The 23,403-nt window shown below is 46.8% G+C and overlaps 1 protein-coding gene across 2 annotated transcripts in view; it reads left to right on the top strand.

The window, feature by feature from the left end:
• The first annotated feature begins 7,011 nt into the window (after positions 1-7,011).
• The window catches only part of GFOD1 (Gfo/Idh/MocA-like oxidoreductase domain containing 1), a 123,718-nt gene continuing 107,326 nt past the window's right edge, over positions 7,012-23,403 (top strand). The window contains exons 1-2 of one of the 2 annotated variants that reach the window (XM_078368337.1): positions 7,012-7,988; positions 12,388-12,472. Coding sequence is in view for 1 of the 2 variants with exons in the window: in XM_035294872.3 (XP_035150763.1) it covers positions 7,736-7,988 (253 nt within the window). In the remaining variant the exon portion in view is untranslated. The remainder of the gene's footprint in view (positions 7,989-12,387; positions 12,473-23,403) is intronic. The other variant, XM_035294872.3, reaches the window with a different exon arrangement.

Raw genomic sequence — 23,403 nt, 5'->3', positions numbered from 1 at the left:
TGAATTACTTAATGCCACTGTACAGTTAAAATAATTAAAATGGTAGCTTTTGTGTTATGTCTATTTTTACCATAACACAAAGATAAAAATATGTAGATGTGATCATAATATATACACAATATTGATTGGTGTTGTAAACCCAAAGTCATGCTATAAGCGTTTTGTCATGCTATCACATGACACTAGAAAATGTTTTCACGGCTGTGTGGCTAATTTGTTCATTCAGTAAGAATTTATTATGTATTAGTGAGGTACCAAGTACTGTTTTAGGCCCTGAGATATTGCAATAAACCAGTAAGATCCCTTGCCCCAAAAGGCTAACATTCCAGCCAGGGGCCAAAGAAGCAAACTCAAAGAAGATTGTGGTAAGCGCTATGAATGGAATTAAACAGGGTGGTGTTGGAGAGCAGCAGCAGAGGTTTGGGAAGGATGGCTACCTCAGTCGGGTGGGAAGGATGCAACATGTGAATTGAGCCCAAATGGCCTCTCCAGCCAGGAGAATGAGGGGCTGAGGGAAGAGAATTTGTCAGAAGAGAAAACAGAAAGTATAGGTGTCCTGAGACAGGAAAGAGCCAGGCAAGACTGAGGCATCAAGGCAGGTGAGTGTGGCTGATGCAGAAGGGGCATCAGGTCAAGAGTGGGTGGCAGCAGAAGTGCAGAGCACAGCTGCCTGGGTCATGCTCAGGGGTTTAGATGGCATCGCCAGCACAGGGCAGGGAGCAGGGAAGGAGTCTAAACAAGTCAGTTTCATGAGAGATGCTTTTGAAAGCTCTGTGATTATCTATGGATTGCAAGAGGCAAGAGAGGGACAGTAGTCCTTTTAGAAGGCTACTGTGGTAGTCCAAGGCAGAGATTATGGTGGCCGATACTGTCCCATGCCTCTGTCCCTGAGGAGCAGCACCACCAGCACAGTATTGCATTTCCTGACCCAGATGGCAGCTCTAGTGACCCCCTGCTTAGGGAGTCTGTTGAACTGCATTAGGAGAAGGGGAATTAAGTGTGCTCCCCTCCCCTACACATGTTGCAGGGGAAAATAGAGGCTGTGATATCTAATGTGAGTTCAAGGGCAGCATGCTCAGTGGTCACATGCTCTGGTTTTGAAGTCAGGTGTCTTAGTCCAAATGCTTACCTTTATGACCTCAAGGAAATTACTCGACTTTAAAAAAATCTATCAGTTTCTTTATTCGTAACAATGGGGATAATGGTGTCTCCCTGAAAGAACTAAACATAAATATATGCAAAGGGCTTAGCTTAAAAAAAAAATTGGGCCTGACGTGTTAGCTAATCCCAAAACTTTGTAAGGCCACAGCGGGAGGATCACTTGAGCCCAGGAGTTCAAGACTAGCCTGGACAACAGTGAGCTCCCATTTCTTGCAAAATAAAAGTGTTAATTTAGTGCATCATGTATAATGAACACTTAGTAAGTGGTACCTATTATTAACAACAAAAAGAACAAAGAGTTGAATGTATAATGATGAATGGGTACTTTTAAAACTCTCCTGGCCGGGCGCGGTGGCTCACGCCTATAATCCCAGCACTTTGGGAGGCCGAGGCAGGTGGATCACGAGGTCAAGAGATCGAGACCATCCTGGTCAACATGGTGAAACCCTGTCTCTACTAAAAATACAAAAAATTAGCTGGGCATGGTGGCGCACGCCTGTAGTCCCAGCTATTCGGGAGGCTGAGGCAGGAGAATTGCTTGAACCCAGGAGGCGGAGGTTGCAGTGAGCCGAGATTGTGCCATTGCACTCCAGCCTGGGTAACAGAGCAAAACTCCGTCTCAAAAAAAAAAAAAAACTCTCCTGATGAAAACTAGTTCTGGAACATATCTCAGTGCTATGAATATCACACCTGTTTATAGACCTGCTCAAAGATCTTCGGCAACTATATTCAAGTTTTTTCAACCTGACAAAGCTATCATTCCACAAAGAGCAAAAGTATTTCATTCCACAGATATTAAGATTTATAAGAACACTGGACATTTATGGACAGTCAGCTAAAAAGAACCAAAGCCTGTTTCTACTTTGTGTCATAAAGAACAATAAATAAATCTAACTAAAGAGCAAAACTTTTCTATTCCATTGAAATAGTAATGTATTTCCAATATTGTGGAAGCAAATAAACCGAACTATTTACATTGGCCTTGGAAGGATAGAATGATTAAGGCTGACTTCATCGTATTTTCTAAAACATCTGTAATATGTACAGATAACCTTTATAGTGAAAAATACTTTAAATTATTAAACTGAATTAATACGAGAAGAAATTCCATTTTATCCTTATCTTAGAGATAGGAATAAAAGTATTCAATTCATTGTATTATTACTATTATTACTTGAGGTAGAGTCTCCTCTGTCTCCCAAGCTGGAGTGTAGTCAGTCATAGCTAATGAAACCTTCAACTCCTGGGATCATGCCGTCCTCCTGCCTCAGCCTCTCAAGTAGCTAGGATTAGAAGCACGCACACCATTCCTGGCTACTTTGAAAAAAGCTTTAGTAAAGATAGGATCTTGCTCTGTTGCCCAGGCTGGAGATTTATTGTCAATGACATTCAAATGGGCCTAAAATCTTACACAAATGCAGATAGCAGAGGCTGGCAGCTAAATCATGGATGGAGGGGAAAGAACATTTTAGGCTTATTTTCAGAACTGTTAAAATGTCAAAACCTCAGGTTGTGTTACAGGTTGGGACTCAGGATCCACGGTTTAAGAGGGTTTCGCATGAAGAACCTGAATAATAAGATTCGTCTGAGGGGACCATGTCCACAGGTACTGTGTACGCAAAGGTTCTGTATCATCAGAAGCTCAGAATAGATGCATGCTCAGAGTAATCCTTTCATGTCCAGGACGAATGAAGCAAGACCTGCCTAACTAGTGAGGACACAAGTTCACACCCAGCTTCTCCACTAGCCCCAAGCTGAGAAATCATGCCAACAATTTTTTTACTCTTCTCCCATGTCCAATTAGCTGCCAGGCCCAGGAGATTTCATCTCCTTGTTATTGCATGATATCTCTGCACAGGTATCTTCCTTCCCACAGCTGCCACCTTTCTTAATCCTCTCTCCCTCACTCGGGGGTCCCTGCAGTGGGCTCCCTGCAGGGCTGGGTCTAGTGGCCCTTCACAAGCCACCCTCTGTACTGGAGGCTGAATGATGGCTCTAAAACACCAATCTGATTATTCACTGTCCCCACCAAGTTCTGGCCTCCACACATACCTTTCCACCTTGAGTTAGCCTGTTCATAGCTTTCCTCTATCTAGAATATTCCCCTCTTTTTCTTTGGGCTAACTCCAGCAAGTCTTTCAAAACCTGGTCCCTTTCTCAGTGCGTGTCTTCACAATCTTCCCATTCAGATTTTAGAACCCTCCTCTGCTCCCAAATCAACCCATGTGGACCAGTCTCCTGGGTGCACCATGCTGTGTTGCCATGGTCAATTCATGTCATCAACCAATTGGCTGCCAGGCATAAGCAACCTGGGGGCAGGGGCTCTGTCCTACTCCACTTTGCATCTCCCTTGCACGCATCCTTCTTGCACATGGCACTTGGCACTGTTCTGATGACTTTATAAATATTAACTCATAACAATATACGATTGTTAGAAGAATGTGCAAGCATTCATTCAACAAACGGGTATTGGATATCTAGCAGGTGCCAGGTACAATTTTAGGTGCTGGAGATTCAGAAGTGAATGAGACACCCAAACTTCTTATCTCAGTGAGTTTGTAACCTGCCCAGGCAAATGAATGATCAACAGACAGGCATGTAATATAAAGTGAGTCAGTGACAGGAGCGATGAAAAATAAAGCTGGACAAAGGGATGAAACATGACAGAGGTGTCATTTTAGGTGAGATGGTCAGGCCAGGCAGTCTGAGCAGAGGCTTGAGCAAAGTGAGGAGTGAGTCCCATGGATATTTGCGTGTGTGTGTGTGTGTGTGTGTGTGTGTGTGTGTGTCGAGGGGAAAGAATGGGGGGGGGTTAGGCAAATGAAACAGCATGTGCAAAGGCCCTGGGGCAAGAACAAACTCAGCCTGTAAAGAGCACAGCAGAGAGGCCAGAGTGCTGGGATGCAGGGTATGGGGCGGTCTGTCGTAGACTACGAGATGCAAGAGGCTGTGGATTAGGCCAGGTAGAGTCTTTCAGGCATGCTGAGGCCTTTGGAGTTTATTCTAAGTGTGGTGGGTATTCACTGGCAGATATCAAGCATGATGGGACATGATTCTACTCATCTTTTAGGAGATATATGAACTATGAGGGGCATCACTGGAAGCAGGTAGACCAGTAAGGACGGTGGTCTGACAGTGATGATGATGACTTGGACTCCCCCACCCTGCCAGGGAGAGGTGGGCAGACTCTGGGTGCATTCTGCAAGGGGAGAAAACAGGATTTATTGATGGTTGGCTGTAAAGGATCTGATGACTCCAAGGCTTTTGGCCAACTGGTGAACTGGTGATGCTGTTTATTGATGAGGGAGGAATGGCTTGAGAGTCAGGTTGGAAGTGGAGTGTTCTGTTTGAAACCTTTAAGTTAGACTTGCTAGCAGGATGTAGTTTTGCCTTCTATGAAATGGTGATAATAATGTTTATTGACAGGTTTTAGTGAGAATAAAGTGTGATCATTTTCTTTGATGTTATATAGACGGAAGGTACTTTTTTTTCTTTCTTTTTTAGAGACAAGGTCTCCCTCTGTCGCCCAGGCTGGAGTGCAGTGGCATGATCAAGGCTAGGCTCACTGCAGCCTCGAACTCCTGTGCTCAGTCTCTCAAGTAGCTGGGACTATAGACACACACCACCACACACAGCTAATTTTTTTAATGTTTTAAGAAATGGGGTCTTGCTATGTTTCACAAGCTGGTCTAGAACTTCTGGCCTAAACGATACCCCTGGTTAGGCCTCCCCAGTCATTGGGATTATAGGTGTGAACCACCACAGCAGGCTTAGAAGGTCCATTTATATTCAAACTCAGGCTAGGGGTAGAGTTCTCTTTAAAATAACACAAACAAAACTCCGTCTTATTAGCTAGATATTGCTGCACTGTACAATGGTCTCTCTCATCAAGAAATGACATCTGTAATAGACCCATTCTTTATTTATTTAACATTTATATAGAACTTACTATGCGCCATGCCTTGTTCTTAGGACTTTGTAAATATCAATGAATACAATCCTCTAAAACCTCTAGTGGCATATACTGTATTACCCTTCCATTTTACAGATGAGACTGCTGCAGAGAAGTGATTTGCTGAAGGTCCCACAGCCAGTAAATGGCAGAGGTGGAAGTCAACGCCAGTGGCTCTGGCTGGGCTCTGACCACTCTACCAAACTGCACATCCTCTGGCTCCCTGACAGCCTGGCCGTCTCTGACATGTGACAAGCCTGTGATGTATCCCGTCTCTTGGGTCTGACACCACTGCCTGCCCCTGTGCCCAGATAGGTGTTCCTGCCTTGGTTCTTACAAAACCACTGCTCAAAAGAAGCCTGTTAGTGGTGAAGGCAACACCCTTCTTTGTCTCTCAGTCCTTCCCAGGCTGCTGCCAGCCACCCAGCACTGTGTCCTTCGTGCCTTTCTTCTAATGCCCCTAGGTCAGCCTCCACCCCGCATTGCCACACACAGCTTTTTTTGGTATCCTGCTCTCTCCATGCGCCCTGCCTCACTGCCTGTTGTCACAAGTTGTTTCAAACGCTTGCAAGTATCACGTTTTCCACTTGCGTTGCGGCAGACTATGTGTTACATTGAGCCCAGTGCTGAAGACAGGAGATGAACATGACCTGACCCATGACCTCTCCAGAGACCTTCGGTTAGAAGACGTGCCTTTCAATTTCGAGTTCCCCCTCCTGGCACCAAATGGGTGCAAAGCGGGCATTCAATGAATGTGCATTCATGTATTTAGCAAATGTTTATTGCGCGCCTACGATATACAGGGCAGGCAGTATGCCAGATGCCAAGGATATGGCGGGAAACCAGACAGACGCAGAGTCCCCACAGCTCCAGAGGTGCAGAGCCAGCCTTGGCCAGCCCCCCTCAGTACCCCCTTGAGGGCCTGGGAAGGGTGCACGGGGGTGGAGGTAGGGGCAACCTGCGAGAAGTAAAGTCTGCGGGAAGTGGCGACAGCAACAGAAGCCGAAGCAGGAGGCGGGCATGGCATCTGGCCAGAGTGTCGTGTGGGTCTCGAAACCCAGACTCCAGACACATGTGCTGCAGCGGCCTGAGAGACCCCTGCCTCGCTGCGGCGGTTCACACCATAGTGTCTACGCGGGCGCGGGTACGGGTGTAGGGGCGGGGGAGGTGGGAGGCAGATGGGAGCCCACCGAGACCGGACTGTCTGGGAGGAAGGCAGCTGAACTGTGCGCTGCCGGAGCAGGGGTACGCAAAGGGAGCAGGCTGGCTTGCAAGGAGACAGGAGAAGTCTGCAGTTCGGTGCCCAGTCTCTGGGGCCTGGATTGGAATAATCGCAGGCCTGTTGTTACATGTCACCTTAGCCTTCACTGGGGCTCATCCACATCACTGGTAAAATGGGTTTCCAATAACCTTAGGTTGCTGCGAGGACTTAAAGGGACAATGCCTGGAAAGGTGTTAGTATGATGCTCATCACGCAGGAAAAGCAACGGGAGCCGAGGTTGTTATTACCGGCTGTTCGCACCTCGCCGGGTCCCCTCACCTCCCCCAGGCCAAGGCGCCCACCGCTCTCTTCCAAGGGACAAGCGACTAACCTCTTAGGGCGCGCCCTGCCTCGACAGATACTTGCTTTCTCGGGGCGGGGTTTGGAGTGAAGCAGGGAGGAGAAGGAGATGGTGAGGGCAAAGAAAGGGAAGAAGCGGAGGGGCAGGAGGCGAGCGAGGCGGGGCCGGGGAGGAGCCGGGCTGGGCTCTCGGGGCACCGGCGCGGCGCGCACCCAGAGCTGGCGGCGGCGGGGGCGGGAGCGGGGGCGGCGCGCGGCGGCCAATGGCGCGCGGCGCTACGGCGAGGGCGGTCCAGGAACACCGGCCGCTGACAGCCAAACTCGCCAACTCCGCCCTAGTCCCCTCCGGATCCTGGAGCCCGAGCCGGTCTGGGGCCGAGGCCGCCCGAGCCGCGCGGCGAGCGAACATGGCAGCAGTATGAGGAGGCTGGCGCCGGCTCGTGGCCGCCGCTGCTGCGCTGCAGCTCGGGATCCCAGTCCGGCGCGCTCCGGGCCGCATCCTTAGCTGGCCTCCTGGTGGCGGCGGGATTATTTCATTCTGAGCGGAGGGCGGGGGAGAAAGGAGACTCCCCAGTGGAGCGGGTCTGTGCTCTGGCAGGGTGTAGACGTTTGTGTATGCGACTCGCCGGCTGCGCAATCGACGCGGGAGAGAGCCGGTCCCGGGCGGCGGCGCGGCCGCGGGGATGAGCCGGCCATGGAGCGGCCTTGGCGGGGCGCACGCAGCGGGCTGGCGCTGTGGCGGGAGCGGTGCCTGAGCCGGGGCTCCGAGAGGCTTCGAAGCCTGCGGCGCCCTGAGGGGGTTCCTGCCGCCGCCTCCGGGAAGGACGCGAGCCCTGCGTGGCGGACACTGCCGCAGTCACCGTACTGAGGCGCCCGGAGCTTGCTCCGCCTGCAGCTCGGTGCGCTCTGGGCACCTGGGCGCCTTGCCCGGTGCACGGCGGCTGGCGCACAGGGGCTGGGTTGGTTGCAGGAGCCGGGTGCAGGACTGGCTAGAGGTGGGTGTGTGCGCTTGTTGGACTGGAGATCCGAGTAGAAGCAGAACCAGGCGGCTCTGAGCAGCCATGCTTCCCGGGGTGGGCGTGTTCGGCACCAGCCTCACGGCCCGTGTCATCATCCCGCTGTTAAAAGACGAGGGCTTCGCGGTGAAGGCGCTGTGGGGCCGCACGCAGGAAGAAGCGGAGGAGCTGGCCAAGGAGATGAGTGTCCCCTTCTACACGAGCCGCATTGACGAGGTGCTGCTGCATCAGGACGTGGACTTGGTGTGCATTAACCTGCCGCCGCCCCTCACCAGACAGATCGCTGTCAAAACCCTGGGTGAGCGACCCCGTGACCCCCGTCCCACCCCCGCCCTTTAACCTTCTCTGGGTTCCTTTCCCGCTGCCTTTCCCTATCCACATCCCGGAAGGTTACCCTGCATCTACGCTGTCCCCGGGATCTGAGATCCCAGATCCACTTCAGCGTTCCCTCCTTCCTCTCCCCGTCCTTCCCCACCTTTGCGCTTCCCTCCTCCCTCCTGGCTCCATTTGGACGCGTTTCCCCACGTGTGTAGCGTGCAGGCTGGAGGAGGCGTGTGTTCCAGGGATCCGAACCAGGAAGATCAGATGCTGATGACAGGGAATGGGGTGCTCCGCGAGAAGAGGAAACTTAGTCCTCAGCTGTGTGTGTGTGTGTGTGTGTGTGTGTGTGTGCGCGCGCGCGCGCGCGCTCGTGCCCCTGGGAGATGCGAGTGCGCGCCCAGAAACGCCTGAATAAAGGGCCGCACACGTGTCTCGGGTTTTCTTGGGTGTGATAGAGGACCTGCTCTTCAGCAGCTGTGGCGCCCTGCTAGGGTGGTTTGTTTCTTAATGCTGTGAGTTAGTTTAGCGTGAGATTGGAGATGCGACCATCCGCTGGAATTATTTCGTCTGCGCTGGAGGCAAGGATGGTGGGAATGGTTGGATGGGGGAGCTGTAATAGAATGTTTTCAGAGGCGTCATAGGTTAGTGAAGACTGATTTGGTAAAACCAGGGAGTTTTAACTTTTGACTGCAGCCTCCCGAGAAATGTCTTCTGCCCCAATTTAGAGGAGTAGATTTAAAATTGTTAGGGGGATGGGCGAGTCACTTCAGAGGCATGGATGCTTTGCATCAGAAAAGGCTCCCCCTAATTGCCCTCAGGAATAGTTTCTGAAGGCACAGTTGACCCGCGGGCTGGAGAGGCGTTCAGGGTGCCTCACCATCCAGTCCCTGCTCTTCTCAACTCCCAGGCAGTCTGAACAATCTCTGAGGACAGAATATCAGCCTATGCCCAGGGGAAAGAGAAGGGCATGTTTTGTTCATCATCCGTTCTTACACATAACCTAAAGCAATCCCAGGAAGATTGCTTGATCTTACAATTCCAAGAAAATTAGCAGCTCATCTCTGAAAGTTCAAGTTTCTATTGGTCAGGAAAAACACAAAGCTCATAACAAGAACAAAGCTTATAACCAGACGCAGCATATAGTAGAACAGATTAGAGGGGAAGAACCTGGAAGGAGCAGAGACGACATCCAGAAACCAACCGGAAGTTATGTAGTCTTGGAAAGACTGTTTTATTTTTTAAAAATAGGTGTGAATTCTGGGTAGGTGAAATAATACATGTGTTTTATTGCTATCTTCAAAGAGCTATGAACAGAATGTAGAAACTCTTTCTCCATAGAAAGGGATTTTTTATCAGGCCATTTGGCTACTGACTCAGAGGCGGTATCTGATAGAATTCCTAAGGAGGCTTCCCACATTGTCAGTTAATTTTATTAAGTCTCTGGCCTTTGTGGCCTGTTTGTTTCTGTGGCCAATATTTATTTTCTGTTTGATGGAACGGGTATGTTGGGTGGCTAACTCCCTTGTTTATACTGGCTCTTTGCATATCAAATATTTTATAACCATCTTATGGTATAATTGACTCTATTAGTGCAATTTGTACAAAACTGGTCCCTCATGAGCCCTGCCTATACTGGAGAGCTTAGGACTGGTCATATCAGAAAGACCATGTTGTAACATCGTTTCTCCACCATAAAAATGGTGGTTTCTGTCCTGGGTTCAGACCCACAGAGCAAACTTAGAGCAGAAGGGTGGCAATTTGGTAAAGAAGGATGACCTTGTTTTCTGGCTGTCTCTGGTACCTTGGCCAGGAAAATATTTGGGGCTCAGTTTCAAGAGATGTGACAATTAGACATTTCTGGATACTTCTGTTCTTATTTTTCAAGTATGCCTGTGACTTTTATTTCATTAACAAGACATGTCCGTTACTTCTTCAAAACCAATGTTAAGAGGCAGAATAGACCTAGTTGAATAACGGTGTTGACAGAATAGGGTTTTGTTCATGTTTTTATGGTAGGTTTTGAGTTCCTTTCTTTTTTCTTTTTTTAACTCCCTCTTTTGCAGGGTGCCCCTGTGAGGGCACAGTGGGGTGGTCGTCTTGGTTTATTATGCATTCGCCATTGAAGGTTCAACACACACAACACAGGAACCAAAAACCCCAAACAGTTATCAGCCTGGTCTGGCTGTTAGGAGTGTATAGATATGAGTGTTTGCCTGGAATTGAAACTAGCCACTCTGACTCGTCCTGGTAAAGGCCTGGACTTGGAGCTGCTTGCCCAGTGATGGTGACAGCTGCTTGATCCACACTCATAACTGGTCACAGGCCTGTCAAAGTAAGGGACTGGTTTAGGGACCACAGTGAAATGGAACTTCAGATCAACTGAATCACACATGTCCTCCTTTAATTTTTAAAAATTTCCTCGAAATTCCTACCTTAGTGAATGAGGCATTCCTCTGTTATAGAGACAGTTCTACCAAGCATACTTTCTACACTGTCCAAGGCTGCCTCTTACTAAGTACATATTGTGTGCCAGGCAGCATGGTAGTGCTGTGTATAAAGCATTTCATGACTAAAATAATCCTCTATGATAGATAGTAGCCCCATTTCACAAATGAAACAGCTGAGATTGAGAGACCTGAGTCACATTGCTCCTGGACCTACAGCTAGAGTTGAACCCACCTCTCTACCTCCCCCGGAGTAATTTCTTCCTCTTCCATCAGCTATCTGGCTCCACTTCATAGATCATGGCAGCCCAGACGAGACTGTTGGGGTTGTCCTTTATTCCTTTTTCATCTTAGCCCTGGAATCAATTCCCAAACCTGGTTGATGCCATCTAAAAGTCTCTGTCTGTTCCTCATTAAAGTCAGGTCCTGGCCGGGCACTGTGGCTCACGCCTGTAATCCCAGCACTTTGGGAGGTGAAGGCTGGTGGATCACCTGACCTGTATGGTGAAACCCCGTCTCTACTAAAAATACAAAAATTAGCTGGGTGTGGTGGTGGGCATCTGTAGTTCCAGCTACTTGGGAAGCTGAGACAGGAGTATTGCTTGAACCTGGGAGATGGAGGTTACAGTGAACCGAGATGATGCCACTGCACTCCAGCCTGGGTGATAGAGCCAGACTCTGTCTCAAGGCAAAGAAGCCTCACTCACCTTTGTGTCCTGAGCAGCACGGGGCTCCTGGCCAGCATAGGCCCAAGCCAACCCGCCTAGGTCCAGTCTTGTTTCTTATTCAGTCTACTCTGTACAAAGGCGAACAGGAGCACGTGTGTGTGTGTGTGTGTGTGTGTGTGTGTGTGTGTGTGTGTGTGTTAGGTGTCACTCTCCACTTGCAGTGGCTCCCATGGTACCTGGAATAACATCCAAGCTCCTTACCAGGACTATCTTGGCCTGGAATGGCCCTGCCTTGTCCATCACTCCCACTTCTTGGATGGCTTCACACACTCCTGGACTCTCTATTCCAGCCACTTGGCCTCTTTTCTGTTCCTCACAGGCCAGTCTCTTTCCTGACTCTGAGCTTTTTTACCAACTCATCCCTTTTTTGGAATGGCTAACTCATTCTCGCTTTCAAGTCTCAGCTTACGTGGTACTTTGGGAGAGAGGCCTTTCGGGATCCTCCCCTTCCAATTAAAATGTTCTCCCCCAGCCCCAACCCTGCCTCTGTCATCGTCTTTCCCTTCCTGGTAACACTCTTCACAGTGTGTGATGATCTCTTTCATTTGCTTGGTCGTTTTCTTGCTTGCTGTTTGTCTCCCTGGCTGGAATGTGAGTTATTTGAGGGTAGGACCCTTGTCTGCTTGGTTCGCCAGGGTACCCTTATCTCCCTTAGGCCGTGGGAGACACTTAGTTACCTAGTATACCCACTATAAATATTTATTGAATGACAAATGCATGCATTTTCATTGAATACATGCATGCCTGGGGGAAGGCGAAAGGTTCTAAATAGAATTAACGTGTAGTATTCTTATCCTCCTGGGTGCAGTAGCTGAATGCCTCTCAAACTTTAATGTGTGGTTACCTGGGGAATCTCATCAAAAAACAGATTCCAAGTCAGGCACAATGGCTTACGCCTATAATCCCAGCACTTTGGGAGACTGAGACAGGAGGATTGCTTGAGCCCAGGACTTCGAGATCAGCCTGGGCAACATAGTGAAATCCTGTCTCTAGCCAGGCATGGTGGTGCATGCCTGTAGTCCCAGGCACTTGGGAGACTGAGGTGGGAGGATCACTTGAGCCCCAGAGGTCAAGGCTGCAGTGAGCAGAGATCTAACCACTGCACTCCAGTCTGGGTGACAGAGTGAGAAGACTCTGTCTCAAAATAAAATAAAATAAAAAACAGATTCCTAGGTGGGGCCTAAGATTCAGAATTTCTATCCAGTCCTCAGGCGGTGTGGATACTGGGCCAGTCAGACACTAGAGATGAGAAGGCTCTCTGCCTTTGGGAACAGAAGACATCCCCTGCTGTGAGTAATTAACCTGGCTGGGGAACTGTGCTAAAATACCTGTTGCCTTGTGTGAAATGTGATGACATCTGTTTTCGTGATCCCTGTATTTGGAGACAGCAGCGCGGACTCTCTTGGTGAAGCTTCTCCATGGGAGTGCAAGCCTCCTTTGGGGTGGTGAGTAAGGCCAAAGGGTTCCATTGAGCTTTCATCTTGCTGCACACTGATCACAGCTTGTTTGGCATCATGAGCTGAGGACCTGGAGCAATTGGCCCCTTTCTTTCCTTCTTCATGGTGTCAGCAGTTGCTTCATGTTGAGGACGGCTGCTAGGAAGAGGTAAGGGACCGGGGAGGAAATGTGGTTGAGAGAGAACTTTGGAGGCCAGCGTTGCCGTGTCAGCAGAAATACGGTGGCAGATAATGCTCACGATGCACTTGGACTTGACAGCAGCCATTCTGACATCCTAGCAAACCCTGCATTTCCAGTTCGTGCTTGAGGTCTGCTCTGGATCTATTCCCATCCCCACACGGTGTGAAAAAGCTGATTGCATTTTTCTCTTTGGGCTCCTGCCCCTGAGCACTGAGTGAAATGATTTTTGGTCTATCAATTTGTTGTAGAGCTGAGGAAGCCCTTGGGCATCATGTAAAGGAAAGAAATTACTCTATTTATAGGAAAAGTCAAGCATCACCAATCTCGTTTCATCTAACTGAAATTAGGTGCAGTTGAATGATTATTTCGTTGATGATATCTGGCTTTGATAATGTGCAATTTCTGCAGAAGTTTCCATTGGAGTGAGAAGAAGCTAAATGAAGAAGTTGGACATTTTGATACCTGAAACTGGGGAAGAAAAACAACAAAAAGTGGAAGTCAATAGCATGTTTTAAGGGTTTCACCAAGAATGAAATACACAGGCAGTTAGTTATGTATTTGATTCAGGGCCATCATGGCTCAGTAAAAAGCATCATGATATGAGATGTTGTGCTTCATAACACACATCAATGAAAGTAAAGGTTGACAGGTTACTACTGTGTAACTTTGGGAGTCGTACCCATCCTTTCTGACCCTCAGTTTTCTTACCAATAACACACAGTTAATAGTATCATATAGGGTTGGTGTGATAATTAAAAGGAGAGGGAAAATATGAAGAGCTACCCTGTGGCTGCCCTCAGCTATCTGCATCAAGCTCAGTAAATAAACAGTGGTTTTTACTTTGTCCTAATGAAATCAGTTCTTTTTTCTAAAAATTTAGAATTTTTAAGTGAGTAGTTCTTATTTTTTTTTTTTAGACGGAGTCTTACTCTTTCGCCGGGCTGGAGCACAGTGGCGCAATCTCGGCTCACTGCAACCTCCACCTGGGTTCAAGTGATTCTTCTGCCTCAGCCTCCCGAGTAGCGGGAACCATAGGCATGTGCCACCACGCCCGGCTAATTTTTGTATTTTTAGTAGAGACGGGGTTTCACCATGGCCAGGATGGTCTCGATCCCTTGACCTCGTGATCCGCCCGCCTTGGCCTCCCAAAGTGCTGGGATTACAGGCGTGAGCCACCACACCTGGCCAAGTGAGTAGTTCTTTAGCTTCTTCCAAATGGTGCTTTTGAAGATTTTAAAAAAACATTTTCTGCAGAGTTGATTCCCTCCTGAAGACTCAGAGAATACATTTAATTTTTTAATTTTCTATTTGTAAAGAGATTTTGTAAAAGTCTTCCAAATGGTACTTTTGAAGATTTTTTAAAAATATTTTCTGCAGAGGTGATTCCCTCCGGAAGACTCAGAGAATACATTTAATTTGTAAAGTTTTTATTTGTAAAGCTAAGCCAAGCTTCAGGTGTCGTGTTTGCTGTGAATCCAGTACTTGCTTCCCAGCTACATGATCAATGAAAGGTACTGATGGGGCTACCAAGAGCTCACCATGCTGCTGCGGAGATTTACTATCCCTTGCAGTGAGGGTGTTTAGGGGGATCCCACATGACATAGGAACAGGGCTGCAGCAGGGCATCAGTAGATACCCGGAAAACAGAAACCCTCTGCATTTTATTCTGCTTCTCTCCACGTGTCTGCTTCCTCATCCATCCCTCTCTACACCGGCCTCCTCTGCTTTACAGACTCATGTGGTAGGTGAAAACTTGTCCATATGCAGTTGCCAAATATGAACACGACAGGTTCAGCCACCTGAGAGGTGCAGCCCTGCGCCCGTGCCCAGCTCTCCCTGCTTGTGCCAGGTGCTTTCTCCTGGCTCAGTCTTTCCTGTGGTTACCCACCGTATGGGGGATACGTCGCAAAATGCTGCCGAGACCACCCTGCTGGAGGGGTGGAGGGATTGTTAAGAGCAGTCATTCTGATCTAGGCTGCACTCTCCAAAGAAAGTGCTGATTCTAAGAATATAGATGGTGGAAGTTATTACAAATACAGATATTTTGGCTGGGTATAGTGGCTCATGCCTGTAATCCCAGCACTTTGGGAGGCCCAGCTGGGTGGATCACGTGAGGTCAGGAGTTGGAGATCAGCCTGGCCAACATAGTGAAACCCCATCTGTACTAAAAATACAAAAATTAGCTGGGTATGGTGGTATGCACCTGTAATTCAGCTACTCTGGAGGCTGAGGCAGGAGAATCATTTGAACCCTGGAGGTGGAGTTTGCAGTGAGCCGAGATTGTGCTACTACACTCCAGCCTGGGCAACAAGAGCAAAAAAAATTCCATCTCAAAACAAACAAAACAAACAAATGTAGCATTTCTTGATTATATAGGTAGGTTTTTTTCTTTTTTCTTTTCCTTTTTTTTTTTTTTTGGTGAGATAGAGTCTCACTCTTGCCCAAGCTGGAGTGCAGTGGTATGACCTCAGCTCACTATAACCTTCACCACCCGGGTTCAAGCAGTTCTTGTGCCTCAGCCTCCCAAGTAGCTGGGATTACAGACATGTGCCAACACACCTGTCTAATCTTTGTATTTTTGATAGAGATAAGGTCACCATGTTGGCCAGGGTGGTCTCAAATTCCTGACCTGAAGTGAGCCACCCACCTCAGCCTCCCAAAGTGTCGAGATCACATGTGTGAGCCACCGTGCCTGGCCTGATTGTGTAGGTTCTTTATCCAGTTTGTGAAATACACATTTGGCATTTCACTACTTTGATAATAACCACAGCAAAACAGTGAAAAATAATAGATGTGATAATCTAGTAATACAACCTTGTTATTATTAAATTATTATTGAATTTAAGACCTATATTTTGAAGAGTATGATGGGAAAGTAGATAAACATGGACAACTGCATGGAGTTCTCTGGTCTTGGTAGTTCACAAACCTTTACCAAAAGCCTCGTGGGTAGCGTGTGTAGCAGGTCAGACGAGTGCCACGAGACGTAGTCCCTTTCTGCTCAAGTACTGTCTTAGGGCCCTCAAGGAGTCAGGAAAAGATTGAGGGAGAAGGATTTCTGCCTTCAGACTGCCTATGTACTGGAAACTGCAACATCAACTCTTCCCTGGGTTTCCAGCCTGCCTGTCTGCCTGCCTGCCCTGCGCATTTTAGACTTGTAAACCCCACGATCGTGACAGCCAATTCCTTAAAACAAATCTCTCTATATTTGTGTGCACACACACACACCCTATTGGTTCTGTTTCTCTGGACAACCCTGACTAATAAAGATTTTGCCTGGATCAAGGCCACCTGGCTAGACAAGCTGAGAGATGAGACACTTGGAAGACGTGATGCATCAGTGGAGAAACTGCTCTGGTTAGTTCAGCTGGTAGGTGTGGGCCCCTAGGATTGCAGCAGGCCTCTGAGCACTTGTCCTCAAAGCAGGAGACCTGGAAAACCAGTGTTCTTTTGGGTTCAGACTTGAACTAAGGAGACTGGTGGGAAAGAGGCTGTCACATTCACCACTGAGCCAGAGCAACACTTCACCCTGACCAGTTCTATACCCGTCTAAAGGTCTTTGACTTCTAGGGTTTGGGCAAATCTGGGATGCCTTGGGGTTTAGACTTTCCTTGAGAATTGTTGATATCCTACTGTGGGGCATTAAAAAGTGCAGGAAAAATAACCTTACACTGAAATATTATGATGTAAAATTTTTTTCCAGTTTCTAATTGTAATAGCCCTTACAGTATTAAGATGTTTGATTAGCACAATGTCCTTAAACTGAAACTATAAAATTTTAAAGCTCCAACTTAAGTTGGTTTGTAGCTTTAACACCACTTTTGAAAAAATAGCTTTATTGAACTATACATACCATAAAATTCTCCATTCATTTTATTTCACAGGATTCGCCCATTGTAAGTGATTCCATTATTTTTAGTAAATTTATATATCTAGAACATTTTCAACACACTAAAATGTTTCCTCATGCCAATTTGCAGTTAATCCTCACCCCCCACTTCTGGCTCCACGTAACTGCTAATCTACTTTCTGTTGCTATAGCTTACCTTTCCTAGAACTTTCATGTAAATGAAATCATGAAGTATGCAGTAGTTTATGCTTGAATTCTTCCACTTAGCATAATGTTTTCGATGTTCATCCCTGTTGCAGGGATCGGTTCATTTATTTTTATTGTTGGGTGATATTCCATTGTGTGGATATACCACATTTTGTTTACCCCTTCACCATCTAGTGTTTAGTTGTGAATAATGCTGCTGTGAACATTTGCATATAAATCTTTGTGGAGCCACATTTTCATTTCTCTTGGATAAATACCTAGGACTGAAATTGCTAAGTTGCATAGTGTGTATGTATTAACTTTTTAAGTACCAAACTATTTTCCAGAGTAGTGGTAGATTACATTCCCACCAGCAATGTAGGAGAGTTCCAATTTTCTGATATCATCACCAGCACTTGATATTGTCAGTCATTTTTTTTTTTTTTTTTTTTTGGCAACCTCTGTTGCCCAGGCTAGAGTGCAGTGGCATGATCTCAGTTCACTCCAACCTCCACCTCCTGGGTTCAAGTGTTTGTCATGCCTCAGCCTCCTAAGTAGTTGGGATTACAGGCATGTGCCACCAGGCCCGGCTAATTTTTGTATTTTTGGTAGAGATGGGGTTTCACCATGTTGGCCAGGCTGATCTTGAACTCCTGACCTTAAGTGATCCACTTTGGCCTTGGCCTTCCAAAGTGCTGAGATTACAAGGGTGAGCCACCGTGCCTAGCCTTGTCAGTCTTTTTGATCATAGCTATTATAGTTGCTATGTAGAGGTATCTTGTTAGGATGTGGATTTGCATTTTGTTAATAATAATTCATGATGTTGAACGTTTTTTCATGTGTTTATTAGACAGTCACATTCTTTAATAAAATGACTATTCAAATCTCATACCCATTTTAAAATTGGGTTGTTTGTCATTTATTGATTTGTAAGCATTGGCTTGGTGATATTTTCTTATTTTGTTGAGGTGGCAGACTTCACTTGGGGAAGGGGTAGAGTTTTTTATTTTAGTTTTCATATACTTCCTCTTATTTTTGATTTTGGAATTAGTACAACTAATTCTCCAACCCAAGTAAAATTAGTTTTGCCAAGTATTCGCTGAAATCGTTTATGGAGTAGCAGAGCAAGACTACCAGGTGAGGGGGTGCTGATGCCTGGGGCTCTGGTGTTGCCCCGGGCTGTGAGAGTGCACTGAACCCTCTGCCAGTGGCTTTTCCAACTTGAAGATTATCTTCCAGTAGGATTTTCTAACCACCTATTCTGCCCAGTGTCTGGAGGGTGTTTCTTTTTTTTTTTCTATTTCTTTTTAGTTAGTAAACGCCTTTTGAATCCCTGTAGTACTATGTTAGCTGTGGTGAGAAATGCTCTATAAAGTAAGACATGGTCTTTGTCCTTGAAAGAAGAGCACATAGGCAAACACACAGCAATGCCATGAGCTACATGACTAAGTGCAGAGTGAATGGTTGTACTGCAATGCCAGGAAGTTTGCTTGAGGCAGTTGAGTAACCCCTCAAAAAACCATTACTGGATTAAAGGTTGATCCCCTGGGTAGCTTCCCAGAGCCAGTCTACAAAAGGCACTAAGACAAAGAGGAAAAAATGGCAAAAATGTTTTAACAAGATCCTCCTCATAAAAAGTGTTGTTTGTTTGAGGCTAGGTGCAGTGGCTCACGCCTGTAATCCCAGCACTTTGGGAGGATGAGGCAGGTGGATCTCTTGAGATCAGGGGCTCAAGACCAGCCTGGCCAACATGGCCAAACCTCATCTCTACCAAAAAATACAAAAATTAGCCAGGCATGGTGGTGCATGCCTGTAGTCCCAGCTACTTGGAAAGCTGCAGTGTGGGTGCTCTTGGAAGGCTGAGGCAGGAGAATCTCTTGAACGCTGAGACAGAGCCAGACTCCATCTCAAAAAAAAAAAAGTGTTGTGTGTTTGAATGAGACATTTGCAGCGCAAGGGGCCTGGAAGGGGTTTCCTCTAAGAGCTGGGGAATTATTGCTTCTAGTTTACTGCTGCACATTTGTTTTGCTGAGTGGGGAACTTGAGCTGGACATCAGAGATAAAATGAATGGGGCCAGTGAGGAAAGGCCATACTCATCCCGGGTTCCCTTCCCCTCTTTGGTGGGTCACTGAGAAGGTGGCACTGTAGATAGTGGATGCTGCCTGAAAGTTGAGGAAAGGAGCATTCCTGAGAGCTGAAAAAGTCCCAAAAGACCTTTTGGAAAAGGTGGGTTGGTCTTCAACTGGGCCCAGAAGAGGGAGTAGGATTTAAATAATTGAAAAGGAAGATATGGGAGGCTCTGTGATGTAAAGTCCTCCTCAAGGAACCACTGGTGCTGTGAGATGAACTGCGTTGCTTGCAGTTGACCTCCTAGGGCAAAGTTAGAATGGTTTAAGAATGTCTACAATTCTATAAATATTCTTTATCAGCAGTTAGTGTTACTTGCATCTTTCTCTCCTTTCATATCTCAAATGATGACAGCCACAAATTACAGAGCTCTGAGGTAAGTCAAGGCAAACAGCTTGCTGGAGAGTTGGAAAGGACCCTGTTAAGAGGAGCCCAAATGGCTGCCTTAGAGGGCCTGGGAAGAGCTGCAAAAATTGGTTCAGCTAGTAGTGCTTTCAAGACAGCTCTGTGTGTGATGGAGTCAGGGACATGCTATGGTAAACAGGGTCAGCTGAGGAGAGGATCCTTTGAAGGGTGCCCAGCCCCTAGTATGGTGCTTACATCGGATGGTAGTGGGAGCTCATATTCTCTTATACGGTTGAGCCCTGATGGTGCAAGGGTCAGGGCTGGCTGCAGTTATGATTTACTACATGAGCAAGGATGCAATAATCTCCTTGGAGAAGGACATTTGCATATGACATGTGGACATGCCTCTCCCATCTTTCATGGTGAGTGGGTCTACAAACTCTGCATTGGGGTCACTGGTGTCTCAAATCCCTTTCTCACCTCTCAGTGTTCAGAGGTGAGAGCTCATGGACATGATGATTGTGAGGCTCTGTCAGAGTAGTCTGTCATCTTGGGAGATGGTTTGAGGAAGTGCCACAGTGGTGGAACGAATAGTTAACTCTTGACCTGGGATCCAGAAGTCAGGCACAGAGCCTTCCAAAGTGACTGCTCTGGCAAGGCTTTTAAAGATCCCCAGATGTGACAGCATTTTTAATCTTCATTTTTCTATTTCAAAAGGAAAAGTTCCTTGGCTAATGTGATGTCATTCTGGTGAAAGTAAAGTGACACCCCTGAAGGCTTTTCTTGGTCGATGGAAAAAGCAGTTTGAAGAGGCTGTCCCATTAGACTGCGGAAAGCTGGAGGCACTGCAGAAATGAGTGTGTGGGCACTGCCTGGGGTTGAATCCTTGGCTGGCCATGTGCTGTGTGGCTGTGGGCTCCTCACTTAACTCTTCGGAGCTCCAGTTTCTTTATCTGTATAACAGGTATAATAAAAGTACCCGTCTCAGAAGGGTGTTGACCTAAACAGGGCTTTGTTTAAAATGAAGACTCAATAAATATGAGAACCCTGCTTAATCAGAACTTCTTATGGTGAACTACTGTCCATTTATGTTTTTCCTTAAACAAAGATGTATTGAGTGCCAGCTACATACCAGATGCCCTCTGGGTCTGTGCTATGCAATAGGATAGCCATTAGCCACACGTGGCTGCTTAAACTTACGTAAAACTAAATAAAATCAAAAATTCAGTTTTGATGTGGTTTGGGTATGTCCTCAGTAAAATTTCAACTTGTATTTCCCAGAATTATCATGTGTCGTGGGAGGGACCCAGGGGGAGGTAATTGAATCGTGGGGGCTGGTCTTTCCTGTGCTATTATTGTGATAGTGAATAAGTCTCACAAAATCTGATGGGTTTATCAGGTGTTTACGCTTTGGCTTCTTCCTCGTTTTCTCTTGCTGCCACCATGATTCTGAGGTCTCCCCAGCCATGTGGAACTGTAGGTCCAATTAAACCTCTTTTTCTTCCCAGTCTCGGGTATGTTTTTATCAGCAGCGTGAAAACAGACTAATACAAATTCCTCAGTTGTCCTAGTCACATTTTAAGCACTCAGATGCCACATGTGGCTGACTGGTGGCTACCATATTGAACCATGCAGCATAGAACATTTCCATCATTGCCGAAAGTTCTACTGGACAGCATTAATGGTTATAGCAACTGACAAAGCAGTCATGTGAGATCCAAACATGGATTTTTGAGCAACCCCAACTTGTGAGTGCTTCATTTTCTCCTGGGAATGTGTTGGTAGTCTCCACGTTGGGTTATGGGTGTCTCAGAACTAATTAGTAGAGGTTTAACAAGGTCTGGGTGCTGCTTTCAGGATTTATTAGTAAGGACTCTATTATTAATGAGAAGAAGATGTGCTGTGGGAAGTTTCCTAAATTCTTTATTAGACACAGGGACTGAGCAATGAGATAAATGACGGTGCCCCTCCCTGCTCCACCCACTTTCCCTCAGGTTTATTACAGGACTTTAGGTAGCAGATGGCACGGACCTGGGTGGGGTGATGCCAGGCCAGGAATTCTGCCTTCGCTCGCAGGTGGCATCTTCCTTAACCCTCTCAGCCATCCTCTGAGGGAGGGAAGAAGGACATTTTTCCTCCTCAAAGCACTGAGAAGCAAAGGGTCTGAGAAGGCGGCCCAGTAAGGTGGCAAGGAGGAGGTAGATGCCAGGCCTCTTTGTCCTGCAAGAACCTTCTAGAACACCCAGCAGCTAGCTCCTGAGGATGTGGGCCAGGGGGAGGAATTCTGACTTCAGAGTAAGGTGCTTTCTGCTCTACTGCCAACATGCTGTTCAGTTCCATGGGCAATAGCGTTTCCAATTAAACTAATTAAACCTCATTTTCTTCCCAGTCTCGGGTATGTCTTAAAAAGGTCAAAAGCACATTTATTTCTCCTTTCTTTACTCCCCTGTCCTTTCCTTCATTCAAGGAAAGAGGCTGCATAAATACTAAAGCATGAAACCTCAACTAATATGTACTTACTGTTTTGCTAATAATTATTGCTTTTTTTTCCTTTTGAGTCCCATTATGAAAGCACATCCGTCTGTGTGAAGATTCTTTAGGGAACAGGACTGCTAAGTTCCAGCTTGTGGGAGCTTGGAGGGAGAGGTGAGTGTGCGTTTGTGAGGATGTGAGCACACACGCTGCAGTGTGCTGCCCACAGAATGTCTCTTGACTGTAGTCAAGGACAAAGTAATGATTTTAGACTACTTGTTATTTAAATGTGTCCCTGGCAGGCTCTTCTCATCTCCCACAAGAATATGAATAATCAAAAGTGGGTGGTAGAAAATGAGATGTGTTCCTCTTCTCTGTCTCTTCCCCCTTTCCGATAGAGCTGGGACATCAGAGGAAGAAAAAGCAGCAGACAGAAAAATATTGGGGGAAAAATGCCACGTGGTTTTGTTCAGCTGAGCTTCTGCTCCCTCCAGCACCCCCACGTGGGACATTTGTTTACCCCCACGATGCTGCTCTTGGAGAGTCCCGGGGGACAAGTTTCAAGCCCTTGGGGATGCAGCCTGTCTAACTTAATATGCACAGCCGTTCACATCCAGGGCACAGAGGCAGCTTGGCTTTCCCCGGGAGGCCCACGGGGACCACAATGCTGCGTTTGTCTGTAAAACTGAGACTTAGCTGCACCTTCTTGCTTGAATGCAGCGGGCCTCCAGCCACAGCCTGCCGGCATGGGGGTTTTCAGGAGGGATGTGCTTCATGAGCCAGCATTTGCTCTTCTTTCCAGTTGCCAGACCCAGCCAAGATTATAGATAGATGATGTGCTCATGTGCAGGTGCTGGGGAAGCCAGTGGGACCTCATTGGCTACATTCACCAACAGGATTTCCCAATGTCAGTATTTATCAGTTTTTCAAACACATTCCACATCTGTATGCCTTGCCCATTCACTGAGTGCCTACAATGTGTGTAAGGCAATATTCTCCGTCATGGGGAGTTAGAAAAGGTCAAAGTCATATAAGATATGGCATGTACTCTGAGAAAACCCATAATCTATCCAGAATCTACTCATCACATTTGGAAAGAGAAGAGACACTAACATTCTATGGAGTACTTACTATGTGCCAGATCTGGAGTGAGGCATAGTACAAGTGTTGTTCATTTACATCTCATGGCCAACCTCCAAGGTGGACATTTAGCATCTCCATCCTACAAGTGAGAAAAATCTAACTGGAAAGAGGTTAAATATCGCATGTCACTAATTCTGTGATGTCTATTATTTTCACATTGGACCATCTGAAATATAGATATATCTAAAAGGGCTTTTCTTTCTTCATAGCAAAATAACTGTAGGTCTTTGCAGTGGTGTCTGAGAGTCTGTGAAATATGGTATTTTGGCAAGTTAAGAACAAGTGGAATCAGAATTCAGCTGAGGTTTGCCTGACTCCAAAGCTTGTGTGTTTTCCAGTATAATGTGCGGCAGTATCGGTGGTCCGTATGAACCAAGGCCATATCATTTTCACTGACAAAGTATAAAAACGGGGAAATGGTGACTGACCTGGAATGTGCATCTTCTGATTCCATAACT

This window comes from Callithrix jacchus, chromosome 4, assembly GCF_049354715.1.
Source record: "Callithrix jacchus isolate 240 chromosome 4, calJac240_pri, whole genome shotgun sequence".
NCBI classification, from domain to species: Eukaryota; Metazoa; Chordata; class Mammalia; order Primates; family Cebidae; genus Callithrix; species Callithrix jacchus.
Note: the sequence above shows the minus strand (reverse complement) of the source record. Positions and strands in the feature narration are given on the sequence as shown.